The sequence below is a fragment of the Paralichthys olivaceus genome, chromosome 8 (assembly GCF_024713975.1).
Source record: "Paralichthys olivaceus isolate ysfri-2021 chromosome 8, ASM2471397v2, whole genome shotgun sequence".
NCBI classification, from domain to species: domain Eukaryota; kingdom Metazoa; phylum Chordata; class Actinopteri; order Pleuronectiformes; family Paralichthyidae; genus Paralichthys; species Paralichthys olivaceus.
In genome coordinates, this window is record NC_091100.1 from 22,974,537 (window position 1) to 22,990,042 (window position 15,506).

At 42.4% G+C, this 15,506-nt stretch overlaps 1 protein-coding gene across 2 annotated transcripts in view; it reads left to right on the forward strand.

The window, feature by feature from the left end:
- Positions 1-309: 309 nt before the first annotated feature.
- LOC109627315 (uncharacterized) overlaps positions 310-15,506 on the forward strand; it is a 37,320-nt gene continuing 22,123 nt past the window's right edge. The window contains exons 1-2 of one of the 2 annotated variants that reach the window (XM_069530229.1): positions 310-2,423; positions 14,478-14,673. In XM_069530229.1, the coding sequence (XP_069386330.1) occupies positions 2,295-2,423; positions 14,478-14,673 (325 nt within the window). In that variant the 5' untranslated portion in view covers positions 310-2,294. The remainder of the gene's footprint in view (positions 2,424-14,477; positions 14,674-15,506) is intronic. The other variant, XM_069530228.1, reaches the window with a different exon arrangement.

Consider the following 15,506-nt stretch of genomic DNA (forward strand, 5'->3'; position numbering starts at 1 on the left):
CTGCACATAGAGTCCTTGGTGAAGATGGTGTCTGCTTCCCACCCCCTGTTGCGTCCGGAGCAATGTTCCTGGAGAGGGGACAGCGAGAGGGGCATCCCGCAGTGCTGTTTGGGCGTCCTTGCCAGCGCCAGACAACTTCACTATCCCTGCCCTAGCAGGGGGCGATAATCACATCAAGCTCTCCTGACAAGATGCATTGAATTCAGCTTCGGTCCCCTTAAGAGTCTGGCATCCAGCAGTCTCTCCTCAACATGCTGCTGACGTTACAATGAGAAGGTTTGTGTTTTCATTTTTTTCACTCTGCAGCATCGCAGATCTTTTTTTCCTTCCTCTTTTTTCTGTCGCTACCTCTGAAATGTGTTTGGGAGTCCATGTCACCGGGGCGAAAATCTGAATTGGCAGAATCAAGTGTTACCGCCATTGGACTGTGGAAATTGCTATTGTATTGGTGCCTTCTGTTTTGTCATGGGGAATTCCATACAATAAGTAGTCTGTCCTGAGGAATATTTGTTTAAAGTTTGGTGGAAGATGTATCGCTTTTTATGGATATCATTTGGAAGTTCTTTAGGTTATATCCTTCAATAGTTACAATTGAAATTGTCAAAGCATGTCAGTGACTTTACACACAATAAAAGGCTGAAGACTGACTCATTACCATTACGCTGACAGACGTTTACACTCAGGGTCTAACCCATGCTGGGCGGTGGTCAGAAAAAAAAGAATGCTATCACTTTAAGAGATCCATGTATTCTCCCAAACCACGCTCGATCAATTTTTGCCGGCTCCTCTGGTTAGCTGCAGTATTATGATTTTTTCTTTCAGTTGTCAGCTTTTCCTTTTCAATACTCATGCTTTCTTGTTACTGTATTGTTCACAAATGTTGTTGATAGGTATCTGGTAATATGATTTGCCTCTTCAGGGTTTGTCAGAGGTGTTGTTTACGTTTTGTGAATACCCGATACTCGTCTCATATGGCTATTTCTGGAAAATGATGTCCATTCATCAAAAGATTTAAAATAACAGGGATTGAGAAGGGGCATCTTTTCCAATCCACCAAAACAGATGAGAACTGCACTGGACTCTTTTAAGCAGCTTTGTGGGCCCGCAGAGCTCCTCTGCTACCCAGGGAGTCCGGCTTCCAGCAGCTATTCTCTATTCATCACCTGCTTTCAATGGCCACCATCAAGCTGCCTCCAGCTAGAAGGCCAGGTAGGGTGCCGGGTGGCGCACAATGTTTGGGGATTAGTAATCAAAAGAGTGTGGAGGCTGGGACCCTCCGTCCCAGCCTGCCATTCACTCTTAGGAGAGCTCCAGCAGCGGCCAAGGTCATCGTCTTCAGCTCGGCAGGAGGTAACTGGGAAAGAACCCTGGGAACCAGCCGCCTGCTCTGTGCTAATCGCAGGCTAGCAGGCTAGCAGCACAGCAGGTGTCTCATCGTGGATAGCTTGGCTGACAACGAGATAATGCCTTTGTTTACTTTCCTCTCACTTTCCCTCCTTTCTGTCTTTTGTGGATCTCTTTTGCTCAGTTTTGTGGGATTTCTGTCTTTGAACTAAACTGTATGCTGACTTAGCAGAATGTGAAACTGGTACAATGGTCCCCTGACTGTAGAATAAGTTGTCCTTAATGGGAAGGCTGAGAAGAGGTGGAGTGCAATGACAAAGGCCATTTGAGGATAGAAAGTGAAATGTCTTTCTCAAAAGTTTCTTTCAAGTTACCATGGTTTCAACAAACCTGGGAACACGGGACTTCCCTTTGTATTTTTTCCTGTGGATGGAACATGATATTACATCTGAAAGGTAATTTTTTTAAAATTTTTGTTAGAAGTCCATCTTTGGATTTGCTATCGCCATTCTGAATCTCACGTGACAGAATAGTGATCACGGCCACCATTTTAAGCTGATTTGGCATCCTGTGGTGCGAGACACTGGGTTGAGAAACCCCGATGAGACAGCTGGTTGGAGACTCACAGACTGTGGCAGAGTGGCCCACACATTCTCCGAGATCGCAGACTGGACAGATTAGCTTAGCCTGCTAGGTCTGAGAAGAGGGAAGCGAGCAGTGAGGTAACGATGATGTAAAATGAATCATTGTCGTTTTCCAGTAGGAGGCAAGACAGCTACCATGCCCCGCCAGCCCGCCCTCCCACAAGCACACCCCTGTTGGGATATTGGCAAGTTGTCATGACGACAGGGATGTTCTGCTGATGAAGTCTCGCGCAGCGCTATCCAATCAGATCGTGCAGCTACAACCGCAGCGTGAACAGGGGAGGACGCACCTATTCCAGTTGCACAATGCTGAGAAAGGACAGGCGAAACCCAGGACCACCAACGGGAAATTGGCAATCCGGGGGACGCTGTCAATGGGCCGCCATGGTTCGACAATACACAGACAGCGGGGGTCGTGGATACAGGGGCTGCCAGGTAGGGGGTCTCCATCATGTCTGATGCTCTTTGAGCTGCATTTCTTTGCTGCTATCAATACAAAGTATGAATGCATTATTTATTTTCACTGTTGGCATGCAGTTTTTAAAGACTGTCATTCATACGGCTTATATGATGTTACGGGATGGTGGTCGTAGTTATTGGATTGTTCCAGGTGCACTTTAGCAAAATGACAAATCACTCCTGCAGGTGGTTTTAACAAATGTGCAACAACCACAATAATCCCTTCCTAAAGCAAGGGATTTTTTTTTTAAAAGGGGGGAAATGTCATGTGGCATTAACTTTAATGCAGTTTTATATTCATTTCACTGCAGGATGCAGATGAAGAGTAGTCGCGGCTAATATCCAGAAACTGCAGGTAGCAAAGTGAACGAAAAACTCTCGCAGTGTTAGTTTGATTCAGGCCTTTTATTTAAAACCCTGGGGAGGATTTTTCTTTCATTTGCTGCTGGCTGACCAAAGGAGAAGCCGGGGCTACGTGCAGTTCTATAAAAGATGGAGGGCTTGGTGGGGGCGCACTCTGGTTTTTTTCCTAGCACTGCAGGTAGCCATTACGGTCATCGTCCTCTACAGCTTATTATTATAGCCTATTGATTGTAGCTGTCTACAAATACTATTCTTTTCATTAACATTGGCATCTTTATAAGATGATTATGATTTGCATTTATTTCTTTAAGCAGTTCATTTGAACAACAAACCCCTTCCCTCCATCCCTACCCCTCCCTTGCTCAGCTTCAGTCCCTCTGTCATGGGGTCTCTGTGGGACGCCATTCGAGAGGCTGACCCCCAATAGTGGTTGTGTTTGACTCTTCAAACTTGAAAATGAAATCTAATTTGTCAGCATGGAGAAGCCACCTCTATAATCTCCTGGTTGGATATTAGCAGATTTTAAAATGTTTCTCTTTACTTACAGATTTCTGAAAATGATGGGAAGTGGAATGATCAGCAGGATCAGCCATCACTAGATGGTTTGGGCAAAAGACTGGTCAATCACTGGTTTCTTGTATGACCAGTTTAAGACCAGTTCTATTAGATAGTATAATATGTTGATATATATTTCATACTGGAATATGATATTTTTCATTTTTCATTTTTGCATAATATTATTCATGTTGTTGTCTATTTTGTGGGGGGAGTTTTCCTCAACTGCCTCACTGAAAGGTGGGCAGACAAAAATGTCTTATGCCTACTGGTTATTTTGTTTACACGTAGGCCCTATTGAAATTTCAACCACTAACAAAGAGATAAACCAGGAGAGAAATTATATTTTTACAGTGTTTAATAGTAATGGGCTGTGTTACATGCTAATATTGAGCCAGTCATAGTTTCTAAAGCCCCTATTTCTGCTTACTGCAGGTAAAATTCTGATTCCCTAGTCATAGTGAAACCAGGCTTAATGTAAGACACAGACAGTGTCACTCTTTCCTCCACCTCAGCATTTTTATCCAAAATAAGGAAAAAATAATTTCTCCTTTCATGAAAGAATATTTCATAAGTGGTGCTAAGCCAGGTTGATGATGGGAAACTGGATTTAGGCAAAGATGCCAAAAGCAGCTCATCGCTACAAGCTGATTGCTTGACTTTTAAGTCAGGCATTTATTTATTTTACCTTCATGCAACCCCAAGCCAACTACAATCCAAGCTAATGGCTTCTAAGATGGAAATATTGGGATCAACTGCTGATTGTAAAGCTGAGAATTTTCACGGGCTGAGACTCAAAATAGACATTTTATAAAGTAGACTTGTTTAGAGGAGTCCAATAGTATTATTGTTTTGATGGAATTTAAATGTTTAGAGATCATCTATGTTTAACATCTCCCATCATAAGCCTACAAGTGTGGACATTGTTTTGCTGGAGAATCGTTTGTTTACATTTGAAACCAGCTAACCCAGTGAAAAGTTGCTTGTTCACAGTCACTTCCAAGTTGGAAGGGAAGGGGTTTTCCCATTGCTTGAAATTACACACCACAAATGTTCTGGAGAGTTTGCGGACAATGATGTCAAATTGTTGCAGTATGAGAGGGTTTGTAGCAGGGAAACCACTGAAGTGAGATGATTGCTGTTCTTATGATGCAAAATTAGTAACATTTTGGTGACTGGGGTCAGATGTGGTGAGCTCTGCACCATCCTGTTTACATTCTGACCTTGAGGCCTGGGGAGATGTTGCATTGATGAGCATTGTGCTGATGGTGAATGGTGCACACAATTCGAAGAATCAAAGACATGTTGACATGCAGAATTAGTCCTTTCTTAAATATGTTGTTTTCGATTCCTGTTTTTGTGCTTACCTTTTTCCAAAGATCCAAAGTGTTGTAACATCTGCCATGATCAAGATGTCAGAGAACCCGCAAAGGCCCATGGGAAACTCAATGCAACCTGCTTGGAATGCATTTATTGCATGATGTAATGGACTCCTGCTGTTGTCCTGATAAATCACAATTTGAAACATCCAAAGAAAGAGGGATAATAGGCTGATGTTTCATGGACTGAATCAATCACCAGCGACACATGTGTCAGTAAATGTCATCTTGAGGTTGATTGGACCACCCAGATGTTGCCCATTAAAAGCCATGCGGTTTCCATTGAAGAAGTTCCAGGGTTTCACCCCAAAGACCGTTCCCCCTGCCCACCAACCCCACAGATCCAGAGCCTGTGATCTATGACTGGGGTCCCCTTCCGCAAATTGCTGTGTTTGAAAAGAACCCGAGCATGGACGAAAGAGAAACAAGGCCCCAGACTGCTCTGGAGGAAAATTTCATTCCTATCAGTAAGCCTGCATTCCTCCCAAGTAGAAAAAACCATGTGATGACAGTCGTACAGCACTTCACGTTTCACTCAGACTCCAGGCTAGAAATGACTATGATGACCATGTGAAGATGGGGGGAGCAGTTGACGTGAATTAATTGCCCATCACTTGTCGGTGCAGTGTAGAAAAACTAGCACTGTGCAGCTGTCTCTCTGAGAAGCTGTCAGCCAAGGACAATGAATGCATCCTATTTCTTCCCCACCTTTCTACATCTGATTTAATAGAGAAAGACATGGACCACAGACTGAGCTGTGAGAGTGGGTACAGCAGAAATGTGGTCAGGATGTAAACACACAGACATGAAGAGGAAGAGAGGCATTACAAACAGTTTTGATCTCCTCTGGGCTGTCCAGACGGGCTGACAGGGGAGGAGGGGCAGTGATTTGGGCTCCTTTTATTCACTCCACGGTCAAACTACCTCTCTCTTGCCAGCAGCGTTGTCATTTGGGCTGTCCGGATTGAACAACAGAAAGTCCAGCATTGATAGAAACAGTACAATGAAGCAAAAGATGGACAAACAGGCAGACAAATGCACCTGGAGGCTGAAGTCTGGGAAAACAGCTGAGACCCATCAATTTGTTAACAGCACAATTTTCAATACAGTCATAGTGTAACCCCTCCCATCGTCCTAACTCAGTCCCTGTCTGTTTTGTCTCTCTCCATTGTTCATTATTTTTAGGGCGATGAAAGAGAAGCTAAACTAATTTGTTCATTCAGAATGGTCAAAGGAGAACCCAAACTACCTTTAATGCCTCACAAATCAAATTGAATCCTTATTATCATTTATTTTTTCAGAAAAATCAAAAGCCTGTTTTAATTCCGGTGAAATTGAGTTTCATTTATCTTTATCCAGTCGTAATATTATCCTCTTTGTTCATATCCTATTGGTCTTGGAACAAGTAGGGATAGGCAGATCATGAGATAATGATGCTGGGTCTTTCTTCCAGTGATGAGGATGACACGGTCTAAAGATGAAGCACCGTCCTCCCCAGCCAATTTAGACAGGAGAATTAAAGGTCTCACATAGCTAGAAAGTGAATCACGTCCTTCAAGTTAATGTGTGACATCTAATATCATTTGTGGCTGAAAGGCAGATGTCTCTGCTAAAATAGAGTAACTGTATGTCTGCAGGAGGAATGTGACCGATCAGTTAAATCTCATCCTCTTTAAAGCATTAATGAGTAAAAAAAGGAAAAGACGATGGTGCAGTGTGATTTGAATCCATTCTCATTATTGTCTGGAGTCAAGCTATGAAACGGTTTGAATGATTTACTTTTAGTTATAGCTACTACATCATAGATATATATACAGATATAGATCAAATCTAAGTGTTTTAATATTTAATGATTCCAATTCCCAAATTCCCAAAACACATTCATGCACCAGCATCATAAAACAAGGTTTCAACATGTAGAGTAGAGCAAGTTGTTTTGGCAAATGTTTAGATGATAAAACGCTGAAAATATGTCTATTTTGTTTAGATCACTGGATAGTAAACTTTATAAAGCTCCTATTCATTGGTCAAAAAACCCACTAACACGCACTACCATCTGGCTTTTGTCTGCAATGAGAATGGACTCTGAATCTCAAATGACCCTGCAGTATACACAGGTTTTAAACAGCTCCGATCAGATGATGGAAACGAGAGATCTGGATGATTGGCTAATTTGGCAAGATGAGTTGAGAGAGCAAATCAGTTTTTGGTGCGTTTGTGACATCAAACACGATACACTGGGGAAAAGACAGAAAGACAAAGTCCTATATTGGCGAAAGCAATCTATTGACCTTTTTTAGGAGGTTTACCCTCATCTAAAAAACCTGATACACCTGCTGATTTATTTATTTATCCAGAGATCATGCCAAATGCCTATAGTTTAATAACAACATGTGCAATTTATCTGTACGTGTTGCATATGTATATATATATATATATATATATATATATATATATATATGCCAATGTAGTTTTAGTAAGATCTTGAGCTCATGATAAGTTTATCTATGTAAACCACCTTGATGGTTCTCCAAAGACAGAGTATAAGCAAATGACAAATGATAATGTCCTGCCAGTCACTGCAGACACATAAACTCATAAAACACACCCACATATACACTCAAACACTTGGGCATGCACGTGCATACATCAAATGGAGCTGGAACATCTGTCAGACACCGGACCAGTGGTTTAGTTAAAAAATGAGGAGGGGTCTGGTGAACGCTCTGCTATTCATTTATCTTGCATAGCTGCCCATTGGTTTTAATTATGGTTGGCTCTTTCAAGTTAGAAATAGGCATGCTTCAAAAACAGAGCTGGCCTTTTTGTGTTTTACCATTGTTTCTGTGGGACTTTCCGCATGGGGACAAGGGTACATATGTGTGTGTCTGTGTGTGTGAAATCTCTCCTTCTGTCTGCACTGCTTTTTCCCTCCCTGGTTCATCCATCAGTGTATTTGCATGTCTACACTTTTTTGTAATTGATGAGCATTTCTTTGCGTTTATGTGTGTGCATGTTAGTGTGTGTTTCCATGTATGTGCTGAATTGGTCTGCCTTATTTTCTCGGCACAGCTGCAATAGGACTGGATTGATGTGTAACCCAAGCCGGCACTTTAAAGGGCGAAAGGCCTGGACAGACGTGGTCTTGCTAGTATACCAGATGGGGCTTTATGATGAAAAGAGCATAATCCCCATCCAGGCATCACTTCCATCACTTGAGCACTACAAAGCCATTCACAGCTTTTTTTTTTGCAAGAAATAATCTCTTTTTTTCCACAGTCCCAAACAGAGCACTTTTATTTTGTTCCTCTCCTCCTTCTTTTGCTTTCAGTCTATTTCTATCTTTATCTTCCCATCTCACATCCCTCTGTTTCTCCATCCCACCATGTCTTCCACCCTGATCTCTCTCTTTAACACCCCCCCCCCCCCCCCATCACACACACACACACACACTCCCTTTGCTCTTGAAGACTTGCAAATGTGGCATTAGCTAATATTCAGAGAGCCAGGCAAGCGATCCCTTTTTATCCGCCAGGCCCCTACTGATTGAGCTACAGTGTGTGCATTGGAAATGAGTGCTGCACGGGGCTGGCAAACCCCATGCCTCTGATTGGTATTCAATATACATGTCACTGCAGGACATGTTAGTTTGGGGTTATGGGTTTACTCTCTCACACTCTCTCTCAATTTTTTTCCCTCTATGCCTCCTGCTTTCCACCCATCCTAATTCCAACCATAGAAAATGCCTATCTTCTCCACTGTCATTTAAAAAGACGACAGAAAATTGGACACAGGGTCAATTAATAGGCTGGGCCAGGCTTACTGTAAATATGGCTGACATATTTTTCTGGTTTTGTTGTATTAAATGGCACAGCTTTCAAACAGTCCACTGGATTTGGATGCATCCCCTCCCCTCGCAGCTTGGTTAAGAGTTACACCAGACTTTATAGAAAACAGACCCGGCTCTTTTTTCAGTCTGGAGGCTTTATTGTACAGTGAAACAAAAAAATGTAGGTCTCTCTTCCCCCAGTGCATATACAGTATATATCTCTCATTATTTCAGAAGTAAATATATTCATCACATACATTAACTCTTATTCACGTGGCACACTTTTCCATGTTATCTTTTCATAATTTAGTGTCTTTGCAGTATCTGTGTTTTCCTCTCTGAAGTCCCACCCCCCTTTTTAGACTCACTTTTTTGTCTTAAATCCTAAAGCACATTCAGAGGTTCCTCCCTCATTCTATCAGTTGCCTGTTTTCCTCATTCTTTGAGCTTCCCTGTGAACACCAGGGGAATGGAGGATTTCTTTCTGTCATAGACTTACATCACACTTGCAGAATATGTCAGGGATTGGACTTGCATTTACATGAGATGCAGCCTGCATGAAAACTAACATGGCACAAGTTGGTTAAGATATCGTCACTGGAGTCAGGCCGTGACATACACCAGAGCACCCATTCGTCAGATTTGCTACTATTACTGTAGGGAAACGTTGATCACATTCAGAGAGGGTGGGGACTAGAGGTTTAAAAAAAAACCTACAATTGTTACTTTTAATGCATCCAAATAAATATCAAACAGTAGGCATGAATGACGCATGCCCATGTAAACCGTGTTTGGTCATAGTACATCAGAAAAATACAGTAGTTTATGAGAAACCTTGATGTGAGAAGATATTTACTGGATGTGATGAGAGCACACTGTGTCTTAGTTATTTGGATCAGCAGACCTCTGTAGCACATGAATCTTCTTCCAGGTCATACTTCTTTCCTTTAGGAGAGAGAAAAAGACAGTGGAGTGGTGTTGTTGAGCCAAGACTCCACTCCAGCCTGAGACACAATCACTCCTCTCCTGCTGAAATCTAAGGGCCTATCTGTTGGTTTCTTCTTGTGGGCCTTGTTCCAGGTTTGTCTTGGCCCTCTTCCAGGTGTGGGAAGTGTAAACAGTTTACAGATCTGCTGTGGCTAGGGAGGGCCGAGGGCTTTCGCTGGGAGGAATGTAACCTGAACACCACTTCACAGGGAGGCAGTGCTGTGAGATGGAGCATTCATGCATATTGTGTCAGGACCTAACAGGAAACTCACCCAGCAGTTCAAGGGAGACACGGCTGGTGAGAACGCTTGCTGACGTCAGTGGTCATGTGTGGAGGGGATGTCTGGCAAACAGGCTGCTTGGATTTTGCCCCATGAGCTATCAATCACAATAATCTATAGTAGTTTATAGTTTTACAACAGAAACATAAGCTAGAAAAGTGGAGTGAAGAACTCAAGTAAAGCATGTCAATAATAGAAAGCAGTTAACTATGCTTTGGTTTACGATTGAATGTGAACAATCTCAAATAAATGATGTAAGCTGTTATCTTCATATGTTTTTGCCATGCTAAAAATTATTTTTATTTATAGTGGAGTAGAGTAGGGTTAAAGCAACACTTTCATTTTCACTGTTGTAAATACAAGCTGTTGTCAGAGTCAGGAAGTAAACATTTGCACAATCATTGCACTCAACTCAGAATAGAACAGCGACATTCAAGCTAACACAGCTGGCAAGTAGCCAATGCAGTTATCATAATGGTTTTAACTGGTGTCCAAGGATAAACGAGAAAGCTTCACATACATGGTGCAACATAAAACAAAAGCTATGTCTTACTTGTACAATAATAACAATGACAGGTCAGCATCTGTCCTGCTTCGTCCATGAAGAGTGTGCTTGGACATTTACTCTATTTGATTTCTTACTTGGTCACTTTCTCTTTTCCTCTTTATTTCCTCCATCAACATTCATGTCCGTTTCTTTGGTGGCTCTGCCATGATGTCTTCACTGAAACAGGAGAGGTAATTGTTGCTAAATGTTCCCGTTCTGGTTGTTGTGACGTAAGCAATAAAGCAGGCCACTATTTTAAGGTATAAAAAACGTTCTAGTGTTCTTTTAAGTAACTCTGGAAATTCTACAATGCACAAAAATAACATCCATTTGGCTCTTGACAGAAATTGGCACTATCATAACTTTCACCTCATCTCTGCAGGAATGCAGTTTGATTTATGTTGGTGGTAGCAGCATATTTTATGAAGAGATTCTCTGGTATAGAATTGCAGTGAGTGACAGTATTATAGGCTACTCAAAGTTGGAGGATTCAAAAGAGACAAAATGTAAAAAGAAAGGTCAAAAGTGAAACTACAGATACTGAGATGCTGAGTTTGAGTCATTCCTCTTCCTAGATTGAGAAACACTAGATCCTATATTACCTGTAATGTAAATAAATGGCCTTGCTCTTGTCTTGTATTAGACAACTGCTGGTGTGAAAGGAGGCGGTTCATAGTAGCCGGATAAACAGATTGAATTGCCATTTTGTTAAATTTGATGTATTAAATGTGGTGCTTTATTTATGTGTCACCTGTTTGGGATGGGGGTTAATTTGTTTGAACTTAACTATCCAGGAGTGAATGACATTAGATGTTGTGTGGACTCTTGTGGTTCTCTCTGGTGAGATTGCTGCATACTACTATAGCTGGGTAAAACTTGAATGAATGAATGCAGTTCCCTCAGCCCCTGTCTTTAGACGTTTCCCATTTCTTTCAGGCCAGAGTTTGGCTTTTAGTTCCATATCTGGGCTGGTTTTCGGCTGTTATCCTCCATTGTTGGCTGACAGCCAGGAGTGTTCTCTCTGTGCATGTCTAGATGTGAAGTTGCTTTTGACTGTCAAACTGTATGTCGGTTGGCGTAGGACTGGCCATATATTCTGCCGCAACAAACATACATTTATGGCCAAAGTATTCACCAGAATAATTTTGGAGTAAGTAGTAAACAGGTCAGCTGTTTCACAACTTACAACAGGCTGGTTAGCTGTGTCTGAGCTTTTAAAATGAAACATCTAAATATAGCATCTTCTAATAACATTCTGTAAAATTCATCTGATAAGTACATTGTCAGATAGACCCATTCTTCATAGTACTTATATGGCACCTTCACCTGCTCTATCAGAAAAATTACACAGAAATATCACTCTCTACATGGTACCTTTTAAGAGTCCTTCCTTTTGTAAGTAGAACTACAGAAACATATACAGCTATGTCAATGCCACCTGCTCTGATAGTTAATGTAGTTTGGCAGCTAGGTTAGCAAAGATACAGTCACCATTCTTGATCCTACAGACCATGGTTTGATTGGTTAATTATATGGCCATGACTCATGGTTAAAATGTGGGTTCAACACAAGACCTAAAACCCTCAGATGTGATTCAGCAGTCCAGAATAAGGCTAATGATATTCACAGAGCTAAAGGGAAATATGCCGCACTCCATTTTCACTTTAATGTGGCTTATTAAATGAGATTCTGCATTTGTGTATATATCAGGAAATACATAGTAGTAAATGAATATACAATCCTGAGATGGTCCAATTACCTGTATTCATGAGCTCCATGGTCTTACAGAGTACACACACACACACACATCACTGGTGTACTTAACATCTGAATGTTTAAAGTCCTTAGTGTCACATGATGCAAAAATGGTATTTCTGTTGTCTGAGAATGAACACAGCTGAGCAGAGCAAGAAAATGAGGTGCCGGCAACAAAGAGCTTTGAGGAAGTAGACATGTATCTCCAAGGACACATACCACCCAGCAGATCAAAGGACCTAGAGGACGTGTTTGATGGGGAAACCACACTGGTTTTCAAAGCATCGTAGTTCTGCATCTCACTTGCCCACCAAGGCCCATGATAGAAATTCTAATACATCTGCCTGTCAGTTAATTGAAGCCCCATTCTCTCCCTTGGGGGATAGCAGGCTAGTCTTTAGAGAGCATCTCTGTCCTGCTGCATGCTCTTCGTTAATTATTATTCCTCAATCACCCCCTCCCCCATAACACTATTTATTGTTTGCGTTTGTTTTTGTGTCTTGTCACCTATCTCTTGTCTTTGGAGAAGACACTGATGTTTGACAGAGAAAGAGATCACAACTATCCACATATTCACCCATATCATATCAGCCTACCTTTGGGGATGTTGTGTGATGGTGGAGGAAATGTTTGGTTGTCAGTGTTGTTGCATTTGATCATGGGGAGGGAGGATTCAGAGTCAGTACCTTTGTTAGTCTCCATAACAAAAGAATATATGGTAGAGGACATGAGAAGGGCATGAGCGGAGATTTGGCTGATTGTGTTTGGCAAAACACAGAGAGAGAGAGAGAGATAATCCCTGTCATGGCAGAGACATGTCCCCTTCCCCAGAGACAGGCAATCTTCCAGACAGACAGGAAGTCATCCCTGTCAGTGTGTGGAGTTCTCAGAGAGGAGAAAGTGATGAGCGATGGCAGCCGGTCTGAGCGCAGCCATACCATATTTTTTACATATGGCAGATTTGGTGCAGTGTAATACATTTAATCTTTGCAAAAACATACACAGCTTAGTTTATCGTGTGTGTCAGTTATTTTGTCAGGAATTGTATCTGACATACAGAAACCCATGTATGATTTACCATTTAATGTGTCTGTGTAGCCAGTGAGGGGAAGGATGATGCATTCTGCTGACAGTCCTGACAAATAATTTCTTAAAACACTGACAAATGATGTTAAATGATATCATAGTGCATCTGCAGCTCTTAGCCTGGAGCACCCGCCGGGTTCTCTGCAGATCTATACAATATTCCAGTAATAGACACTGTTTCTTGGTTGGGGTCCAAAGATCACTTGGAGCTCTTGAACGGATCACCTCCCTCACCGCAGTTTCTTGCCATGCTGCAAAGCATTTGTTTAGTTTCCCACTCTGTCTCCATGACCTCCTATCTCCCAACCAAATGACGGGTTTGGACATTGAAAAGGAAATTGCATACATTCCTCCATAATCGTAAGAGGTATTTACATATGCTCTCTAAATAATTATGTGGTCCAGCCGGGAGCATCCAATGAATTTTTCACAAAAGCACTTTCTGCTATTTACATTCCTAAAATGTAATGTGGTTTACTTATGCAGCTGGACGGCCCAAATCAAAGCATTCATTCCCAGGGACCTAGAAAGAGAGGGAGAAAGAGAGAAAGTGAGAGAGACAGGAGGGGGGCCGAGGAGAAGAAGTTCAAAGCCTGCAAGGTCAAACTTGAGGGTCACTCTCTCAGTGCCTTTTCACTGCCTGCATGAATACATAACCGGCAATTGACTTTCTAATCGGGAGGGGCCTCATAAAATATGCAGTTTAATAATACTGGTTATCATGGGTCCTTTTTTGTTTTCATCCTCTGTTTCAATCTAGAAGCATCTAAAGTGAGCTGTGTATTAAAAAATGATGGAGCTGCTGCTGCTGCTGCTGCCTGCTTCCCTTTGGCTCCATGTTTTGCTTCTTAAACCTAAACTGACAGCTGGGCATTTCCCTCTGTCCCTCCCTCATAAAACCCCTTCCCTGCTGGATTTTACTCTGATTGCATCAAAGCCTTGACCTGTGTTGCCAGGTGACCTTTCCTGATCCCCCTGGTGCCTCCTGAGTGGAGACCCTTGCCAGGGCACCTGGGAATTACCTTGACGGCGGTGTAGTCGGCGGCTGTCACAGAGCTCTTGTCTGTTTGATGTCACCTCTGACACCAGCCTCTGTAGCAATCAGCAGGGAGATCTGACACCCTTGCTGGGCTGTGAATAATAGAATAAATCTACCTGTCTTCAACCAACGTTGTCACCTGTGCTCCCTATGATGAAATGCGCTCATGCTTACCTTAAGGGGCGGTATGTTTTTCCTGTCTGTTCCAGGGTACAAAGCAAGGCTTCAATGACCAGCCATGGGAAAAAGCTGTCCCAAAGGTGGCTCCGCTGGCAGTGCCCAGGGCTCCAATTCGGCAAAGAGTTGCCCGAAGTGGAGAGTTAAGGACACTGAAGGATGACAAGGGACAGCTGGAGAAGTGGTGGACTCTTCACTTTGAGCAGACACGATGGACCGAAGTCAACAGTGAGACACCTCTCTTTCCCCATTTGTTCAATCATTAAGCCCCATTGGACTTATTGCAAGTTTATTTTGCACTGTGTCTACTCTTAAGTGCCTCTTTTAAGTTCAATCCAATTGTTATACTGTACACATTCAAGTTTTAATTTCATTTGTTCATTTGTTGCGATAATTTCACCTTACTCTTATCCTCATGCCATCTGTTGATAACAAACCTCAGGTCTGTCAGGCTTAGCCCAACAATCCTTGGAAAGAGTTTTCACTGCCACTCCCAGCTGTACAGGAGGTCAACACTTCAACATGTCAGTCCTTGCAAATGAGGTCTTGAGTACTGGAAAGCCCAGACGCATGGATGAATCTATGATGGGTGGATGCTGTGGAGTTTGGAGAGGGTGAGGGACAGGGCTTGGAAGGCGAAGGAGAGAGTTGTTGTTTGGCGCGGCATGTTTCTGTTTCCGTAGCTGCTGTCACCCTTCACATCAACCTACCAGAAGGAGCATTGTTGCCAGTTGGTTGATGATGTGACATTTTATATTTCTGAGTTCAACTGTAAATACCTATTAGCTGCATTCACATGCTTTTAAAGCAAATTTGGGAAGACTTCATTCACACTACTTGATATCAGTAGTTACAAATACATCACAGATGCATGTAGGGTAAATCAGTGTGCAGGAAATAATGATCATGCCTGTGAGGCTGTGATGGTTCCCATCAAAGCCACTGTCCTCATGGAACACACGTGTGTGTCAGGCATCATCTGCTGTGGATTACTGTGGTCTGGGAATGTCTCTGGGTTGATCCGGCCCCCACCATTTTGTCACCACATGTCACCCGTTATA